Consider the following 20,004-nt stretch of genomic DNA (forward strand, 5'->3'; position numbering starts at 1 on the left):
ATGTACTTGTCCCTATTTTGAGAAACTAGCCCTAAGAGTGTGTGTGTGTGTGTGTGTGAGAGGGGCCTGCATCCAAATATCAGCTTGGCAAAGATCTGTCCTGAGACTCGGGCCTGTCTCTGAGGATCCTTATGCCTCCACTGAATAAGGGTATGTATGCCTGCTGTACCCCCAGTACCAGGGGGCCACATGTGGGACGGGATTTTGTGATCTGAAGAGGGCTTGATGGAGCCTTTCCAGCCTGCACCAGCCTTGGGCTACACCAGGACAGGTGTAAAGGCAGGAGCAGACAGAGGGGTCCTTTTCTGGCTTCCTGTCCCCCTGGGGACATAGGTCAGGCCACTCTGATTTCTTCTGCCCTGTGGATGCCCTGACAAAAACCACAGGAAGATGCCCATCCTCACAGAATGTGGCTCGTGCTTTCAGAGCAGAGGAACCCTTCTCTCTCTCTCACACACACACACACACATACACACACACCCGCCCCCGCCCCCCCGCCAGGCCCTAAGGAACTGAGTGCTGCACGTCACCTTTCCCCAGCCTCCCCTGCTCCTGGCACTAACCTCACTCTGATGGGTGAGTCCATCTCCACCTCCACTCCCAGGGCTGAGCCCCCCAGGCAGAGCCCAGGCCCAGGGCAGGTGGGTCAGAAATGTGAGAAGGGCCAGAGGAAGTGTAACCCGGGCAGTCCCTGGTGCTCCCTGGGCTCTGTTCTAAGGAGGGGGTCAGAGGGAACCCTCAAGCTGTCACACTTCAATCCTGCAGGAGCCTTATGTCCCTCAGATGGTGCTCTGGTTGTGTCCACCCCGTGAGACCAGGGATCCGGGGGTGCAGTGGCTCCCCCTCAGACTGGGCCCAAGTTCTCAGACCCAGAGATCCCTTGTGGGAACATGGTGCCCAAAGAAGAAAACCTTCATTCCAAGGAGTCTGGATGACCTATATTATGTTTATTTTCTTAACATATAATGAAATTCCAATTCCAAAGAGGCATATATGCAGAGCAGACAGATGCAGGGTCCTGTGTGCAGCAGCCAGAACAGGACAAGATGGAGTGCCCCCCTCTCCCCTCCAAGAGTCCCCTCACCCTTCCTGACACCAGGCCATTACCCAAGCAGAAATGCAGGATCTGGGTCTAAGAGGGCCCAGTCTAACAGTCCAGGGACATGGCCCTGGCTGCTAGGCCTGGCCAAATCATCATCTTGCTCCGGGTCCTGGACCCCAGTTTCTTTCTCTGTTAAATGGACTAGAAGCGAAATGGAGGAGAGAGTGCATGGATGTCATGATGTGTTGTGACCATTAAGGGCCTCCTGGTCGTCCTGCTGCTTCCAGATACCTATGTGTTGTGTCTCTCAGTGTTTGTCACCATCGTGGCTGTGGGGCATGGGGGGACCTACTCTGGCCCTGGTGGAATTTTATGGAATGTGTAGATAGCTGCCCCCACTAACAGACTGTGCTCAGAACTATCCTTGGGCTGCAGCCATAGCTACTTCATTTGGTCAAGACCAATTCTCCCCTCCAAATAAATGAAGAGGGAGGCCTATGGCCTAGGAAGCCTGTGCAGGTCACCCAACGTCCCCCCAGTGCCTCCAACCAGGACCTCTGGAATAACAGAGGACTCTGCTTCACCTCCCACCTTAGGATCAGCTGGGGGCTCGGAACCTTCGCTAAGGGTCCAGCAAGGACATCTGTCTCCAGGGGCTGACCTTCAAATGGCCAAGTGTCCTTCAGTCAACACACCCCTACATAATGTTGACCTGTGTCTGCACTGGCAAGAGAAACTGAAGAACCAAATAACGACGAGGGTGATGCAGTGATAGGTGGAAAAGATCAACTACAACTCAGTGAAGGAACGTGGACATTCCTCCCCCTCCCTCAGATGATCTTCATTCTGCCACAGCAGGCTCTGTCCACTCTCAGCCCTGCTCCCCTAGGAACGGGAACTTCCAACGGCTGGATGACCTATTGCTCTTCGTTTTGGAACATGTGTGCCTATGTACATGTGTTCACATAGATGTGTAGGTTACAGCTATATCCTGGGCAAGTGGAAGAAGCAGCGCTGAGCCAGACTAGGTCTTCCAGAATGTGCAATGTGTCTACACTTACAGAATCCTGGAGAGGGGTCTCGGGCCCACGTAGCTCTCCCTACCCCTGCCACTTTACAGATGGAGTCACTGAGTCCCCAAGACTGAGATGTTCCCAAGGTCGTACAGCACCTCCAGAGCTGGGGGAGCAGCCCTGGAAGCCAGCCAGGCTGCAAAGACAGGCTCTGACTGCCCCCTGACCCCACCACTGCACTTGGTGGGGTCTCTTCCCCCTCAGAGCATCCTTGGGGCACGTGCATGTTACAGAAAAGAGGGCCACTCCCGGAGGCACAAAGCAATCACTGAGGAGCCCCAGGCACCTGCAGCAGGTGAGCTGGTGAGCAATTTGGGGATGGAGGGGGCTTTCTGGCATACCTCCCATCACACTCTGAAAGGACAACTTAGCAAGATGGGTCCCTCTCTTTCACCTCCTTTGTGACTTCAAGGGAATGGGTGATTGGAAAATCTTGGTCCTCAGGGATCCCCAAAGCCGAGAAAAGGAGAAAGAGAAAGAAGGTGATAGCAACAGTCCCAAATCAGGCTTGGCCACGCAGGCCCTGTGGATCTTCAGGAAGTGACTTTGGCCAGCTTGTCAGAGTGTCTATGATACAGATTTCACCCCTCCCCTCCCTCTGCCCACCCCTGCCCCCCACACCCTCCATGTGGATGCCCAGGCCTGGCCCCCTTATTTGGGCTTCATCTCCACCCTGGAGTTGATGTCGTCGGCATCCAGGTCATACTCCTCCACCTGACCGCTGGTCCACACCTTCACGCGGTCTGTGAGGTCACTGCTGCGTGGCGCCAGGATGAAGTCATAGATGAGCACTGCCAGGGCTGCTCCGATGAACGGCCCCACCCAGAAGATCTAGGAACAAACAGCAGACGTGCTCAGGGGGCATCTGATGGGACTTGCTTCCCATGAGAGCCCCGACCCACCCCCCACTGCACAGCTGCTCCCCAACCTGTGCCTGGGACAGAGAAGGCAGAGCTGAACCCCAGCATCTGCAGCCCTCCACCCCCTACAACTGGCCCAAGCCAGGACTTAGGTAGTGATTTTCTCCTTGCTTCTGTGCGACCCAACTCAGCATGCCTGGAATGATCAGACCATGGTCTGATCTGGAAGGGGAAGCTCCCTACACTGCCCTGCCTGAGATGTGAACCCACCACTTCTGCATCTCAGGTCTCATCTTCCTGAGTTCCTCCCCCTGGCCATCTCTCAGGGCCTCTGTGATGGGAGATGATGTCACAGGGTTGGGAGTGGATCTACCATAAGGCACCAAAGTCTCCCTCCCACCTGCATGGGGCAGCCCTGAGACCCCTTACCCAGTGGTCCTGGAAATTGTGCGTAATCACCGAGGAGCCGAAGGACCGGGCAGGGTTAATACCGCAGCCGGTGTAGTCTATCTGTGGGAGGGAAGGGTCAGGGGGAACAGGAGAGGAGATGGAGAGAAAGAGACAGAGGGAGAGGGAGGGAGAGGGTGACATGGAGGAATAAGACCAGAGGGGAAACAGGGCAGTGACCATCAGACCTGGAAGGATGGTCAGCCAGGCCCTGTGCCTCCCTCTCCAGGGCAGCTGGTCCCCCAACCCGTGGAATGAGCCCTGTCAGAGTCCCACCCCCTGCCCTCAACAGGACACCCTCAGCAGCCTGGCTCCACCCTCCCCACCAGCACTCCTACTTGGGAAGTTCCCCCAGCTCACCGCCAGCAGATGTCCCAGGGCCACAGAGAAGCCAATGGCCAGGGGCCCAGAGCCCCCGAGGTCACGGCGCCTCCGGTCGGTGGTGGCCAGCACGCACAGCACCAGCTGCAGAGTCCCGATGATCTCGATGCCCAGGCCCTGGCCCGAGTTCACGCCAGGGGCCAGCTGTAGGAGAGAGGGGCAGCAAGGCTCAGTGAGCAGAGTGGTGAGGGTGGAGTCCCAGGGCCCCCAGGCCTGGGCACCAAAGGCCAGATCCTCAGTGCCCTCAGAGCCCATTGCATCCACCACACTCAAGCACATATAGCCAGCAGTGAGCATCAGGCCTTGGCCCCTCCCACATCTGTTGAGGAAGAACCAGCTTGTCCTAAACATGTGGGAGAATGTCCCACAGCATTCTCCCCAGAGGCCAGAGAGGCCTGGAGGCGGATGGTGCTTCTGCATCCACCTACCTCCAGACCAGGCCATAGATGACAGGCAAGCCCTAGACATGGGAAGAGATGATCAGGGACATTCAGGGACAGTCAAAGAAGAAGAGGAGCAAATGGGTGGGAGGGCCCAGATGGAGACATTTTTCCTTACCCTCACATCTTGAACATTCCACCCCATCCCCTGCAAAGCTGGAAAGGGACTTCAGCAGTTAGCTGGCCGCAGCTTCCCATGTCCATCTCTCCCTTGAGTCTGTGTTCCTCGCAGCCCCCACCTCTGTCTCCTTCCCACCTCTGTCTGTCTCTCCCTTCTGCTGTCTCTCTCCCATTTCCTCTGGGCCCCACCCTCCCTATCTGCCCCCTCCTTCTCCCTCCTGGCCACACAGGCCCCGCCACCACCGTCTGGCTCCCACTTGCTCCTGGGCCACTTTTAGAAACATGACTCACGGAAAAAGAAGGGAATGGGAGCTGCCATGAGGTCACCAGAGCCCTCCCTCTGCAGCTGCAGCCAGGAGACCCCTCCCCAAGGAGCCCCTGCACCATCCCCCCATCTGGGGGTCAGTCCCAGGGGCCAAATATGCCCACACAGGGGACCTGGGCCACGTGGGCCAAGGCCCACTCACAAATATGCCTGGATGTGGCCAGAGGCTGCCTTCTCCCAGGCAGGGCTGGTGTGTCCAAATAAGACTGAACTTGAACCTTCTTCCTGAGTGGGGTTGGGGTGTCTCCAAGGCTACAGGGCATTTTGCAGAATCCTAGGTGGAGGGCAGCCCTCCACCATTCAGAGGTTTTCACAGCCCCACCCTGAGGCCATCTTAAAAGAACAATTCTCTTCCCGCCTTTGTCTGCCACCCTGGATCACAGGGAAAATGACTCATATCCCCTCCCCTCCGTTGCAGCCCAAGCTCTGCGCGCCTTTCCTGGTCGACCCCAGGGCTGCAGCCCCTCAGGTCAGCCAGCCCTCTGGGAAGTACCCAGCTTTCTTTGCACTCCAGTGTGGGGCTGTAGAGGTGACCCTGAGTTCAGGTCCCTACTCTCCTACTTGCTGGCCCTATGACCATGGTCTTGCCCGTCTCTGGTCCTCAGTTTCACCACCTGTAAAGTAGATCTAATTTTTCCTTCACCATTCTCCAGGGAGGCCAGAGGTTCTAAGGCATGGGGTGGAGGGAGAGGGGCTGTCTTGGGGCATTTGGAAAGGGTTGCAGAGGCAGGTGGGCTCAGGATAGTTGTGGCTTTGTTCTGGTTCTTTCTCTTATTCTCAGAACTAGGTGGGGCAGGCAGAACAGGAGGGGCTGTGCTGCTCAGGAGTGTGAACAATAGAGTGAGGCCCACCTGGAGCAGAGACAGGCTCCACGGAGGCCAGGCTGGTGAGGCCAGGCAACTTGCACCAATGCCCATCACATTCACACCTGCCGCTGCCCTCCGTGTCTGAGCGCTCAGGAAGCTCAGGGCTCCTCCTCCCGCACGCCTCCACACACTCTCCTTTGCTCTCCAGGGTTGGCCTAATTGCTAGCTGGCAGGAGTCCTGAAACCAGCCCTTCCACTCTGATTAATGGAATGATCACTCTAAGTGGCTCCTGCCTCATACTCCTCATCCCCACTGCACTCATCACAGATGTGGTCTAGGCGAACTCATCTCTCCCCGGGTTCTTAACCAGGTCTCAGGATCTCAGCTCCTGCTCTGCCCAAGGACATCACTTTTCATGCAAAGTGAGCAGACCAGGGGCCCTGGTGCCATGCCCAGTCCACAAGAAGTGATACCTCCCCTGGGGACTCTAAGATATACCTCATCCTAGCGGCCCAGAGCCCTTAGAATTTGACTGCCCAGAACCACATGGGTTAGTAAATTTCCTCTCCCTAAACCCAGTACCATTTATATGCAGGTCAGGAAGCAACAGTTAGAACTAGACATGGAACAACAGACCGGTTCCAAATAGGAAGAGGAGTTCGTCAAGGCTGTATATTGTCACCCTGTTTATTTAACTTATATGCAGAGTACATCATGAGAAATGCTGGGCTGGAAGAAGCACAAGCTGGAATCAAGACTGCCAGGAGAAATATCAGTAACCTCAGATATGCAGATGACACCACCCTTATGGCAGAAAGTGAAGAGGAAATAAAGAGCCTCTTGAAGGCTGAAAGAAGAGAGTGAAAAAGTTGGCTTAAAACTCAACATTCAGAAAATGAAGATCATGGCATCTAGTCCCATCACTTCATGGGAAATAGATGGGGAAACAGTGGAAACAGTGTCAGACTTTATTTGTTTGGGCTCCAAAATCACTGCAGATGGTGACTGCAGCCATGAAACTAAAAGACGCTTACTCCTTGGAAGAAAAGTTATGACCAATCTAGATAGCATATTCAAAAGCAGAGACATTACTTTGCCAACAAAGGTCCGTCTAGTCAAGGCTATGGTTTTTCCAGCGGTCATGTATGGATGTGAGAGTTGGACTGTGAAGAAAGCTTAGCGCCAAAGAATTGATGCTTTTGAACTGTGGTGTTGGAGAAGACTCTTGAGAGTCCCTTGGACTGCAAGGAGATCCAACCAGTCCATTCTGAAGGAGATCAGCCCTGGGATTTCTTTGGAAGGAATGATGCTAAAGCTGAAACTCCAGTACTTTGGCTGCCTGATGTGAAGAGTTGACTCATTGGAAAAGACTCTGATGCTGGGAGGGGTTGGGGGCAGGAGGAGAAGGGGACGACAGAGGATGAGATGACTGGATGGCATCACTGACTCGATGGACGTGAGTTTGAGTGAACTCCGGGAGTTGGTGATGGACAGGGAGGCCTGGCGTGCTGTGATTCATGGGGTCGCAAAGAGTCAGACACGACTGAGCGACTGAACTGAACTGAACTGAACTGAAACCCATTACCACCACTGCCATCAGCAGGAAGCCTCCCCTGATTGCTTCTACGATCTCCTCTCTTTCAACTGCCTAAGAAGTTGTGCTACTTACATCTGGAAAAAAAAAAAAAAACATCAATCATTCCAAATTGAAATGGATAGTTTAAGGTCTGCTGAAATTTGACGTCCAGAAAAGAGCAAGTGAAAATCCAGACCCTATGTTCCGATTTTGTTACTATTGTTATTTCATCTCTTAAGTCGTTTCTTACTCTTTAAGACCCCATGGATAACCCGCCAGGCTCCTTCTGTCCATGGGATTCTCCAGGCAAGGATACTGGAGCCGGTTGCCATTTCCTTCTCCAGGGGATCTTCTCAGACCAGGAATCGAACCGGCATCCCCTGTTTGACAAGCAGATCCTTTACCGCTGAGCCACCTGAGAAGCCCATGTTTCTGTTTACAACCTACTGAATTTGACACATTGCATAAATAGGGCTAATCCCAGTTGTGGTTACTTGTTACTGAAAAAAAAGTTTGTACATCCCCAGAGCATTTTGCCTAGCCCGGGTCTTATATTTCACTAATTAAGGCCAAAACAAAACAAAATTTAAAAAAAGTAACAATTTTCTGAACACAAGTATAAATAAGAGAAAAGCCACACATTTAATCTTAAGCATCAGAGAGACGCAAACTCTCCAGTTTTGTATCAAACCCACTGAAGCCCACTCTCAAGGGCCAATTCAGATTCCTCCATCAATTCCAATTCAGCATCAAGAAGTTTTCTCAGGTCCCTGGCTGGAATTAACTTCTGCTTTCACTCATCAAGCCCTCACTGAACAGCCTGCAAATCTTGCAGAGAAATAACCTTTTTGCCTCTTATCGGGTGCCTCAGAACCCCTGGCTGGGAGCTCAGTGGGGACAGAATGTGGACACCTTCTCACCTCCCTGCCCAGACCTCGAAGGGACACTTACTGTGTGGAGACAGGAGGGGCAGACAAGGAAATTTCTTGGAGGCCCAGTGGTTAGGACTCTGCACTTTTCACTGCTGAGCACCTGGGTTCGATTCCTGGTCAGGGAAGTAAGATCCCACAAGCTGTTCGGTGTGTCCCCTCTCCCCCAAAAGAAGTGGCAGATTATGTTAATTTTCTAGCATTTCTACCCATTCTAGAGGGAAGTTCTCTGGAGTCAGGGCTGATTCATTTGCTTTCTAGCTGGGAGACTGCAGGCCAGTATTAGTCTCTATGGACCTTGCAGGGCAGCATGCTCAAGACTGTGAGATTACAAACGGGGAGGTCAAGGCCTGGGAAGGAGATGGCAATGCCAGATGCTGCCTACGCTCACAGGCAAAGGTGCTGGCTACCTATGCATGTGGCTAAAGGTCCTGTCTGTTGCCACCTTAGACTGAGGAGCTGGCAGAAGATGTTCTGTGGCTGCCAGGGTGCCCCAGGCCCCAGGGTGGCACAGAGCCGACCTCTCCAGGCAATGAACTTCGAACCCTCCTCTCCCTGCTGCCCATGAGCAGACTGACCAAAGTGACTCCTGAGGCCCAAGACCCCAGCATGACCTGAGCATCCTGGGATCCCACCCTTCCTGAACCAGGCCTGGCGGGGCTCTGGGCATCCATTAAAGAACAAGATATCAAGGACCGCCCCACCTGCCCACTGCCTGCGGAACTCAGTATCCCAGTGAGGGGGACCTCAGTGAGCCCCCTCCCCAAGTATCACCCTTCCATCGGTGATTTTTTCAAGTGCACATGTGCCTCTGGGTATCCACAGCTTTGTGTGTCTCTCTGCATTGCTCTCTGCAGAGTCTCTGGGTGACCACATATGTCCAGATGTGACTCTTTTCTTTTTCCTTAGACATTAAGAGGTTTATTAGACACTAAGTAAGTGAAAAGTCTGTCCAACAGTTATAAAAGTTCTCAACCTGTACACACTAAAGAATACAACCTAAAAATAGATGACACAAAAGTTCACAGAATTACAAAAAAGAAAATGATCGATCCACTACCAGAGCGAAGGGGTTTAAACTTCCCTTAGAAACTGATGGAGGGAAGTGTCAATAAAATAAACAGCAAGAACAGGGAAGATTCAAACCCCGTACGCCCTGCACTTTCAAATTCAAGAATATACCCTCTTTTTCAGCCCACGGGGGACACTCGAACTAGTCACGTATTAACCCTATTAGGTGGGACGCTGTCTCTTGCAGAGGTGGGCTCTGGGGTGAGGTCGGGGGAGGGCGCTCTGTGTGGCCTCGTGTGTCTGTGTTGTGTGTCTAGTGGCATTTCTGAGTTGTCACCCTGTCCCCGTGTGCTGTGCTCCCACGTCCAGGTCCACCACTGGCTGGGGATGGGGGAGGAGAAGGGATGGAAGCACCCTTGAGTAAGAGAGAAAGAAGCAGGTCTCAAGGCGCCCTTTATTTGCTCTCAGAAGCCATTTCACCTTCCTGACAAGGAACAATACACAAAGCAAGGGCTTCCTCCTTCCCTCCCTCCTTCTTTCTTCACTCGGGGGCAGCCCCCGCTTCCTGCTCCGGAAAGGAAGAAGTGCCATTGAGGGGCCCCCCTCCACCCTCCTAGGGTCCCAGGGCTAGAGGGGGACCACCCAGGCTTGAAAAGGTGCTTCCCGCCCACCCGTGTGTGTGTGTGTGTGCGTGCCCATGTGCATCATATCGTTGTGACTGTGCACACACACATGTGTGCCAGTGCAGTGTAAGTATGTGCAATTTGCAGAGATTTTCAAGGGTTGTAGGCAGGCAGCTAGGGTCACAGTCCTGCTCCACCATCACCTGCTACACAATCTTGAGTGACTCCACCCGTCTGTGAGCCGTGGTTTCCTTATCAGTAAAATAGAAGCCTCAGCCCAGATTATAGCCCCAAACTGTCTCTAAGATTCCTTCCTGCCTGACATGGGACCCCTTCCCCCAAGACCTGCAGTCACCCTCCAGGCTAGGGTCCTGAGTGCAGGATTCCCACCTGGTCGTGTGAACGGCCGGTCTCTGTACAGCACAGAGCCTGTCATAGGGCCTCCCGCCCACCTGGAATGTTAGATGGCCCCCACCACTGCCCCCCCACAAGAGCCACATGCCCCAGAGCCATGGCTGCCCAACACACCCTACCTGCACAGCCCTGGTGACCAGGAACTTATTGATTTGGAAGCTGTCCCTCCCCAATTTAAAATAGTAAGTTCTTTCTTTAGCCTGAGCAGACACCAGCCCCAAGTTGTCCTGAGGGTGGGGTTTCGGGCACTGAAAGGATGTGCTCATGGGGATGGGCATTTTCCCACCTTTACTACCAGCTTGTGAGTTGTTTTCAGCCTCAGGGTGTACTCGTCCACTGGCCCGCAGCTCCTCGGTTGTGTGAAGAGAGCCCCTCACTCACCCCCGGGGAACCACCTGGGTTAAGGAGCCCCTCTGAACCCGGACAGAGGGTCTGGCTGAGGGAATTTTCCTGCCCTTATCTGCAGCTGTGTGGGCTCAGCCCACACAAGGCTCAGATACATCTGTTCTTCCAGAGGGCAAGGACCATGCCCCCCAGGGGGGCTCTGCCAGCAAGAATCAAGGGCTCCCTGTGCCTCCAGGAAAGCTTGCCCAAGCCAGTCTTCAAGGTGCAGGCAGGGGGCATGTCTGAGGTGCTTGGGGAAAGCCCTCGGTGGGTAAGGCTAAAGGCACCCTGCTGGGTGGGGCCCTAGAGAAAGTGGGGAACACCATGTGGGCCTGAGGTCAGGTTGCGGGAGACTGCATCGGATTGGCCTGCAGTCAGCTAATGCAGTGAGGGAAGGCTGTGACCTGGGTTGGGGAGAACAATGGAACAAGGTGAATCCCCTCAGACTGAGGGGCCCTGGTGGGCCGTATCCCCTCTCAGGGCATAGTCTCTTCAGAGGAGGATTCCCAGAGCAAGCCCTGGTTAGGGGCCAGTGTCGGGATGGATGATATGGGGCTGGCAGGGCGGCTCCAAGGGCTCTAATGGGGGAAACTGCCTCAGAATTTTCCATGGTGAGGAAAGTCTCCACCGCAAAGCTTCTGCCTCTCTCTGCGCCTTCCCCCTCATTGGGCTCTGGCTGGAAACAGTAATTACATGTCCCATCTGTGGCACCACCACCCAGCCCCCAGCCCACTCCCTGGACAGGGCCATCGGAAAACTGGTTTCCCTTTCCCCAGTCCACCCTCAACTCTGGGGGAGGCGGAGGGCCCTCAACACTGGAAGAACTGGTGGCATGGGGAAGAGGGGTTAGGGAGTCGGGGGCACTCTCATTCTGTGGTTGGGGAAACTGAGGCTTAGGAAACTGGGGAAGCAGAAAGTTTGGGGCTAAAGTCAGGTGCCAGATGCAACAAGTAGAAGAGGTTCTCCAGGCAGTTAGGCCCAGCATCAACGGGGTTGAGAAAAGACCCCGGAAAAGGGAGGTTTGCACTCTGCCTGAGCTCCCAAAGGGGCTGAATTCACAGGCTCTGGGACGCAGGCAGACACTGACCTGAACCCTGAACTCTCATTTTTCTCTAGAGCCCCAGTCTCCCACCATGACCCACCCCCTATCCAACCCTGCATCAGCCACACCCTGTGATTCTCAGGCCATGACCTCCTCTGCTGGAAACCCCTTCCCTCCACTCTGGAATCTCTACTTTTAGGCTCCCGGGACACCTCCTCCCTGAAGGCCTCCTGGCCCTCATCGCAGCTCGAGGTCAGAAGTTCCCAGGTATCCTGACACGTCTTATCACACCTGCCTCCTGCCCCCTATCATTGACAGATGCGCAGTGGCCTTATCTTACTCGGGACCATGGACTCCTCAGAGCAGGGAGCGGCCTGACTCAGCCCCGAATTTAGTCTGCAGTAGCAAAAGTCATGTTTACAGCGAACATGGGTGAGCAAGCAAGAGAGGGGAAGAGTGAACAGAGGCAGTGAGTGATCAGAATTTCAAGGTTCAAGAGCATCTTCCACTTCCCAGCACCCAGCCACGCCTTGCGATATACCCATTCTGCAGATGGGACCTGGGACCACACAGATGAGGTGGCTTGCCTGAAATCACACTGTATTAGTAGCTGAAGTAGGGCAGGGCAGGCCAGGCACCTGCCGCTGCCTCTGTCTTTCACTCCAGAAATAAACTCAGGGTCTGGCTTTGAGAACCGGCTAGGATGTGGCAGGATGGAGAGAGGTCCACGGTTGCTCCAGGGCATATCCTGAGCCCTGACTCAGTGAGGAGAAAGTTTTCGCCAACATATCCCCATGGGACACCCCCTGACTCACTCCAACCACTTCCTGCCACTTCTTTTCCCTATTTTCCTTGAAAATCTCCATGCCAACGACTGGTTTGGGTTTGGAGAGGCCCGGGACTCAAGGGGCTAGGGGAAACCTCTCCCAGAGCCTGGAGGAAAGAGCATGTCACCTGCTGTGCAGACTGGTCTCTGCCCTTCTTGAGGCACTGAGGCCACCTCCCAGGTCCCTTTAGATCCCAGGCTCAGTGTTCTGAACCCTTTCTGAGTTCTTCAGCCCAAGACACGTGTTTCTGGACCCCAAACTTCCATGGTGGGGCCAGGGCAGTCCCTGGGCTCCCACAACAATGTTCATGCCCTTATGTTCAGCCTGGCATTTCTTGGGCTCCTCTTAGCCAGCCCCTCCTGTGAAGAGAGATAAACTCAAGTCCACAAAGTGAGCTTGCTGGCAGTATGGGTGTGGCCAAGAGATATCAAAGAGACCTAGGTCCCCTCTTGGAGACTTGAGGGCTCTCAGCTCCAAGAAAGTCAACAAGTAAGCAGCCAGGCCTTGAACCCAACTTGTCTGCTTCCCTGCTCAGGGTTGGGTTCCCTTTTCTCCCTCTCTTGCAACCCACCCAGCTCAGGTATTGGGGAGACTGGAAAAATGGAGGCTGGCAAGGGAAAAAGACACTGAATCAGGGTGTGGCCAGATCAAGATTGCACAGGGATGCTTGCCCTCCTCAGGCCTGCCTGGGATGCCTGTGTGAGAGAACAGAGTCACCAGCAGATGCCTGGCCTGACTCGCCCTTGAGAAGGAAGGTCAAGAGGGGGCCAGAAGGCCTGGGGAGACTCTATTCCTCCCCAGGAAGGATCCTTCCCCTTGCCCATCATACCCAGCTGAGCCCCGACGTGATCCTGACCCTACTCCGTGGGCATGCCCTGAGGTCGCCCAGCTCTGCCCCCACTAGAGACAAGCCTGGAGGACCTTACACCCACGGAGACCACATCTTCCTTGACTAAAGTTTAAACTCCAGCCCGAAGGGCTAACCTTCAGTCCTGGACTGGGTGAGGTGTCACGGTGACACAAGGCGTGCTAATCCCTGCTTGGCAGGGTCATGCCAACTGCCCTCTGCACGGACCTTCGCAGCCGAATCTGGACTTTGGCTGAGAAGCGGGAGGACGGTTGCTTGTCTAATCACCCGCCACTCTCTGTGGAGCCTCTGGCCACCTCCCTCACTGTCCCCACACCCGCCTGCCCTGCCCAGGTCCCGCCAGCCCAGATCTGATCTGGTTCCTTCTCTCTCCCTCCCTGTGAAAACACCTCCTCGGGCACTCTGAGACCTCCTCCAAGCCTTCCTCGGCCTCTCAGGCCAATTTTTCCCCCTGCTGTGGCCCAAGCCAGGTCTGAGTTTGCACTTGGCTGAGGGTCTGGAAAAGCCCAGGTCGGCGACAGCAGGCAGCTGCCTGCCAACGGCCAATTAGCTGTGCTAAGCGGCCCGGGAGGAATTCTTTTCCACAGCTTCCACCCAGTCGCCCACATCTGCTTATCATGAGTGCCCCCAGATCAGGCCCGAGCAGTGGGCACACACATGTATGCACTCACCTCCAGACACACTCACACCGCAGCACCGACACGCTCACAGATACACTTTCAGAAGTAACATAGCCAGCTTTCACAGGTTCAGAGACCCATGCCGGCATCCACGTGTGCACACACTGCTCACAGACACAAATACACGCGCCACACCTCTCTGCATCCGGTGATAGACAGCGGACCCAGAGATGGAAGATGTCCATCTCCATCAGAGTGGAGGCTAGATCCCTGCTCCAGCACCCACCCTTTGCTGCAATCCAGGAAAGTCACCTGCAGGCTGTCCTGAAACTGTTTTCACCTCCCGTCTTGTCCCATTCCCGGAGCCAGCAGAGCAAGAGGAGCTTTTTCCTTGAAGGCAGTTTGTTTGAGGACCTGTGTGAAGGTGGGGCTGCCTGTGTGAAGGCGGGAGCCCCTCTGGGAGAGTTTCGCTCACACAGGATTGTGTGACCAGCTGCAGACATGCCGGACATGTGGTCCAGGGAGACTGGGGGCAGCAGGCAGAGTGTAAGAGGGTCCAGGCTGCGTGGGGGAGGGAGCCGCTGCCCAGACGGGGCTGAGGGGAGGGAGGGGAAGAAACTGCAGCCCAGGGGTGAGGATCCGCTGGCCCCACTGTTAGCTGCCGCCAGAGCTTATTCCCCACAATAGAGACCCGCAGGGGACATTGGCAAGACCATTATGCTCTGGGTCTCAGCTTCCCACAGTGCCTGGCAGAAAACAGGCTCTGGACGGGAGGCATAGCTGAGTTCCAGGTACAGCTCTGCTTGACCTCCAGCAACCTCTCATCCTCTCTGTTCCTCAGTGTCCCCGTCTGCACAATGGGTGGAGGATGAGACGGACCCATCTCAGCACCATTCTAGAGCCCCCAGAGCCTGGGGCCACCCCACTCACCGCATTGAGGCCAAGCGAGTTGTCGGGCAGAGAGGAGGTGATGCCCGAGAGGATGGCAGTGGCAACGATGGCCCCCACGCACTGGGCAATGATGTACATGATGGCCCGGAGGACACTGATCTGGCAGCTGAGCAGGAGCCCCAGTGTGACGGCTGGGTTGAGGTGGGCACCGCTGATGTGGCCCACGCTCTGGGCCAGCGTGGCGATGCTCAACCCAAAGGCCAGTGACACCTTCACGTTATCCTGGACTGCACCTGTCGTCTGGTTGCTCTTTATTGGGTAGTGGAAGCCCAGGGCTGAACCGATGCTGATGAAGATGAAGAGGATCATGGCCAGGAACTCGGCCACCACCGCCCTCCAAAAGAGCTTCTTCTTGAACTCGCTGGCCATGCTGGCAGGGGGCTTGGCTTGAGACCGCTGCCTGGTGCTCGCCTCCCTCTGAGAACTGAGCCACAGCCCGGGCTGGGCCTATTTATAGGGCCCCGGGGGGAGGAGAAGGGGGGAGCACAAAGGGAGGAAGGCCTCTCCTTGCTCCTGGCCCGCCCCACACCACACAGGCCTCCTCTCAGCGATGGATGCAGACACAGCTCTGCTGTCGGACTGCCAACTTTTTTTCCCTTCCTCCTCTCTCCCCTCCCTCCCTCTCTCCCTCCGCCCTCAGCCCTGCCCAGCCCGAGGAGGCAGGCAGGAGGCAGCCACTGCTCTAATAGGCTTTGAGAAATTCCTCCAAGTTGGCCCCACTCAGGGGGCCAGAGAAATCCAGGTGTCCCCGCCCTGTGTGCAAAGCTCAGGGGGTGCCGGAGGGCAAAACCAGGCCTCTGGATGGACAGGGCGGGGTGAGCGGCAGGGATCAGCAGGTGGACGTTGCTCTCCAGGAGGCGGGCACCGTGACCCTGCTGGCCTGGCATCCCCATCCCACTTGAGAGTGACGTTAGCCTGAAGCCCACAGGTCCTGGGGTTCCTAGGGGCTATCTGCGCCTCCTGCACCTGGTTCAGACCTGGCCACTGGATGTCACTGTAGGAATAGCCCAGGGCCCCCAGCCCCACCAGCCAGATCTCAGCTGATGGAGACACGGCAACACCAGAGGGTACAGAGAGCTTGTCTGTGACCACCCCCGACACTCTGGTCAAGGGCCGGCCTGAGATAGGTGAGGATATGGAAGGCCCCCACTCTGGGAGCCCTCAAGCTTCTGGGGCAATTTGAGAAAATGATCTCGGGGCAGGAGCGGGGAAATGAAGGCAGGTGAGGATATTGGTCTCAAAGACTGTCAAGCTGGCGGACCCTAGGGGAGACAGAAGGAAAAGCAGATAACCTGGAGACGGGAGGCCTGTGGTTGGCAGTGGGGAGGAGGGAGCATGAAAGTGAGGGATGGAAAGACCCAGAGAAAAGGAAGAGGAAAAGGAGACAGACAGAGAGGAAGAGAGACAGAGAGAGAAGGATGGACAGAGAAGCAGAATCAGCAAAAGTGGAAGTAAAAGGGGTAGATCCCCAGGCAGAGACAGGGAGGCGGGTCTGGCTTAGTAAGAGAGACAGAGAGGGCGTGCAGGGTGAAGACACAAGCTGGAAAGTGGGGAGACAGGACTGGACCCAGAGGCAGGAGTCTGAAAGAGAAAGATGAGCGAGCAGGAGGAGTTGGGGGAGGGATCAGACAGTGTCCCCAGCAGGGAAGGGGCAGGGACTGCTCTGCAGACCATCCACACCCCCACCCTGTCCCGTAGTCCAGCCTCTACCCTGTGCGTCCCCAAACCAGACGCCCGGAGGCAGCCGAGGAAATGAGAAGAAACTGGATCCCTGGGCCAGGAGCCCAGTGAGGAGCCACCAGCCTGCTACGCATTATCCTGTGAGAAGAGGAGCCAGGTGGGACCCTGGGTGAGGTTGGACCCAGGAGGGAGGGGTCTTCCTAGGTCTCTTCTACCTGCCTCACCACAGCCCTTCTTCATTTACACCACGAGAATGCTGGCTTCTCCCCATTTTACAGGTGGGAAACTGAGGCCCAGTGAGGGGAAGGGCTTCTCGGAATTCTGTGTGTGTCCAGGGGCCATCTGCAGAAGATAATGCGAGCCCTCACTGGCCTCTCTCCTGCCCGACTGTGGCGCACCAGAGCTGCCCTCGCCCTGGGGTCAGCGGTCAGCCTGGTGTTTACTGGGAGAGGAGGCCCTCTGGGGTGGAGCTCTGGGGAGCTGTGTGCCCCTAAGCACACCTAAGTGTCTGTAAATACAGGATGGAGTGGACGTGAGGCAGGGAGGCAGCATGGTGGCGACGGGCCCAGCCTGCGCAGAGAGCCCTGTGGCCGGAGGTAATTGGTGCCTTATTAACTGTCTGAGAGAGGGAGCCAGCCCCACTGGGCCACTTCCCGGAACCTCCTCCACGTCCTTCACTCTGGGCAGACCCAGCTCAGCTCTCCACACCCTGGGAGGCTCCTTGCTCCCTAGCCCTGGCCCCATGGCCTGGTGGCCACCACGCCTCTCAGTGAAGGGTTCTCTGGTCAGTTCCAAGCCTCTGACCAGAGCTCCCTCTGCGTGGCCGGGATCCCCGCATTCTCAGGCTTTGGCGGATGGCCTGTTTACCCTCAGACCAGGCTCTGAAGACAAGGTTGGGGTGCACCTCAGAGAAGGGTCTTCTGGAGCAGAACTGCTCCCTTCAAGTCCTGGACTCCATGTCCACTGAGGAGGGACACACACCCTCGGCTTGGGCAGCGACCAGTTCTGACGCCAGTAGGTGCTGGGCCCCAGCCAGGATGGCTTGAGGAAGGCAGCAGGGAGAGAGCTGACTCCAGCCCCACAGGGACCACCAGACAGGCCGGCGTGGGGGCGTAGCACGCCTGTTCTGGAGACAGGAACAGGAGTCTGCACGGGCCTGTGTGGGCTTCGGGTTCTGTGACGGTGTCCATGGGCCAGGTCAGGATCCAGGCATCTTGTGTTACTGTGCAGGGGGTGAGGGTCACCTGGGAAGCACTAATTCATCCCATAAATAATTACTGAGCACTTTTCAAGTGCCAAACACCATTCCGGGCACTGGGGGGACAACTACAGCCCAGTGGCCCAGCTCCTCGTCCCCCTGAAGCCTAGCATATGAGCCTGCAGGCTCTGTGTGGGTGACCAAGCGTGTGACAGTGGGGCATATGTGTGTGCGTGTGTACTTGCTGGAGGCCCACGTCCATCTGGAGCTGGGCAGGAGATGGGGAATGTGGAGGGGCTGTGACAAAGCAATTTGCCCAGGCAAATTAGGCAGCCACCAATCTCAGGATGATACGAGGGTCCTCGGGCAGTACCCTCCAGCCCCCTGCATTTCCTGCCCCCTCTCCGAGGCCAGCGTGGCAGCTGCCTTTCTTTGGATGAAGGCACTGCCGTCAGCAGGAGGCGCCATCAGAGTGCGGGCATCTCCAGAACAATGGCAGACATCTCTCCTCATTGGCCCGCCATCTCATGTCATGTAAAAGGGCCTCTGTGGCCATGTCCTGACCATTCCAGTGGGGAAGGGGGAGCCACAGATCCTAAAAGGCCCCAAACCCCTCCACCTCCTCGCTGGTTGGCCGCAAAACCAGCCCAATCAGGGAAGGAAAAAATGGAAACAGCCTTTATCTGAGGGCCCGTCCTCACCACAACCCTGGGAGGCTGTGAGGGTAAGTGGTTTGCCAAGGAATGGCAGAGCTGGGGGACTCAGGAGCCCCAGTCTGGTTCTCTGCCAGCCTATCAGGGCCCCTAATAGGAAATCCCAGTTCTGCTAGCCCAGGAACAAGTACAAGGACTGGGGAGGCCAGCTTCCCAGGCAATAGGATGGGTGAGAGATAGGTGTGAGAGGACCACCTGCAACTTCCCAGCGTAATTCTGGTAGGGTCAGGGGCGCATGGGGAAGGGAGCATCAAGGAGAGAGTGTACGTGGAGAAGCTGGGAGTCACCCGTGCAGCCCCACCAGCTGGGGAGCTTGGGATCCAAGGAGAGCACTTCCCCCACCCAGTTCCCCCTCCGTGAGGCCTGGCTCAGGCTCCGTGGCCCTCCCATGGGCAGTGGTGTGGGCCCGGCCTCCAGAACCCACAGGCCTGAGCCAGCCTACATAAGGGGGGGCTGCCCGCCTCCCCCGCCCCTGAGGCCTGGGCACTGTCTGGCTCTGCCGGAGCAGCAGCCTCAGCAAATGCTTTTCCAGATGTGCTTTCTTCTTCCTGACATGCCCAGGAGACCTGCCTTCCAGTCAGAGCTGGCTGTTCCCAGGGCCGTCTGGTCCCGGTCCCCACCGGATCCAGCGGGAAGACCTCCGCTTGGTCCAGAGGTGGACGCACAGAGACTCACACACTGGCCAAGGATTGGCCCTGGGCTGTGTGGGGGGAAGACGCCCACGGGTGTGGCCGAGGCTGTCACTCTCAGAGCCAGGAGCTTCTGTGGATCACAGGGCAGAAGGAAGGAGCGGATGGACCCTCCCTTCTGGGCCCACAGGGATTTCCCACCCATGGGCTGAGTTGTGGGGAACAATGACTTCATTCCCTCCAGGAGGCCCACCGGGAAGATGGAGTTTGAGGTGGGAGGAGACACAGGCAGCAGACTGGCCGTGACAGTCATCAGCTCACCAGCAGCTTGGATGAATTTCCCAAAATCCCTCAGGCTTTTCTGAATCTGGCAGAGTGCACCGATGGAGGGTGGAGATACAGGACAAAGTCCCTGTGGGTCTTGGAGAAGAAGCCATGAACGCCCACTCCCAGAGAATCCCTCTGGTCCTCGTAGCTCTTCCCCTCAATAGGGCACTGGCTACCATACCACCCTGACCTTGACCTGGGCTGCCCAGATGGGGCCTGTCTGCCCCCATTGACTGGGAAGCAAGGATTTGGCTCCAGCACAGAGTCGTCACTCCTGGGAGGCATGGCCATTCCCCTCCAAGAGGCAGGAGAGGCAGGACCGAAGCCCAGAGTACAGAGACCAAAACGGAGACTCGAATCCTTGGCTACCTCCTCAAGGCTCTCCACTAACCACCCTGTGTGGCACCTGCCACCACCCCTTCCAGCCCCAGACAAAGGCCAGGGCCCCTGAGCCACCAGGCTCACTTTGCCCAGATGTTTGCGTGAGAACCCTGTTTCCAGCCTCCTCGCTATGCCAGCCTCCTCTGACCCCTCCTCCACAGCAGCACCCACAGCTACAGCACTGAGCTCACCCCAGCCTGGGCTGTCCCCTTCTGACCTGGTGGGGTGAGGTGGGGCCCAAGGGCCTGGGTCTTCTCCCTCCCCATCCACAGTATCCCCCACAGAACTGAGTGCAGGGCTGGGTGTTGCAGACATGATCTTGGAAACTTTTGCTGG

The 20,004-nt window shown here is 56.3% G+C and overlaps 1 protein-coding gene across 1 annotated transcript; it reads right to left on the minus strand.

Annotated features, from left to right (window-relative positions):
* Positions 1-926: 926 nt before the first annotated feature.
* On the minus strand, positions 927-15,125 carry AQP1 (aquaporin 1). The gene is made up of 4 exons (NM_174702.3): positions 14,720-15,125; positions 3,783-3,947; positions 3,405-3,485; positions 927-2,946 (listed from the first exon to the last, which is right to left on the minus strand). The coding sequence occupies exons 1-4, from the start codon at positions 15,107-15,109 to the stop codon at positions 2,767-2,769; spliced, it is 816 nt and encodes a 271-aa protein (NP_777127.1). The 5' UTR covers positions 15,110-15,125; the 3' UTR covers positions 927-2,766.
* Between the last annotated feature and the right edge of the window lie 4,879 nt (positions 15,126-20,004).

The sequence above is a fragment of the Bos taurus genome, chromosome 4, assembly GCF_002263795.3.
Source record: "Bos taurus isolate L1 Dominette 01449 registration number 42190680 breed Hereford chromosome 4, ARS-UCD2.0, whole genome shotgun sequence".
NCBI classification, from domain to species: Eukaryota; Metazoa; Chordata; class Mammalia; order Artiodactyla; family Bovidae; genus Bos; species Bos taurus.

Excerpts from the sequence above, each read along its gene's own strand:
- AQP1 (NM_174702.3), bottom strand. The coding sequence starts at position 15,109 with ATGGCCAGCGAGTTCAAGAAGAAGCTCTTTTGGAGGGCGGTGGTGGCC. Across the intron at positions 3,948-14,719 it reads ACTCGCTTGGCCTCAATGCG|CTGGCCCCTGGCGTGAACTC; the intron begins GTGAGTGGGGTG and ends TCTCTCCTACAG. Across the intron at positions 3,486-3,782 it reads CCCTGGGACATCTGCTGGCG|ATAGACTACACCGGCTGCGG; the intron begins GTGAGCTGGGGG and ends TCCCTCCCACAG.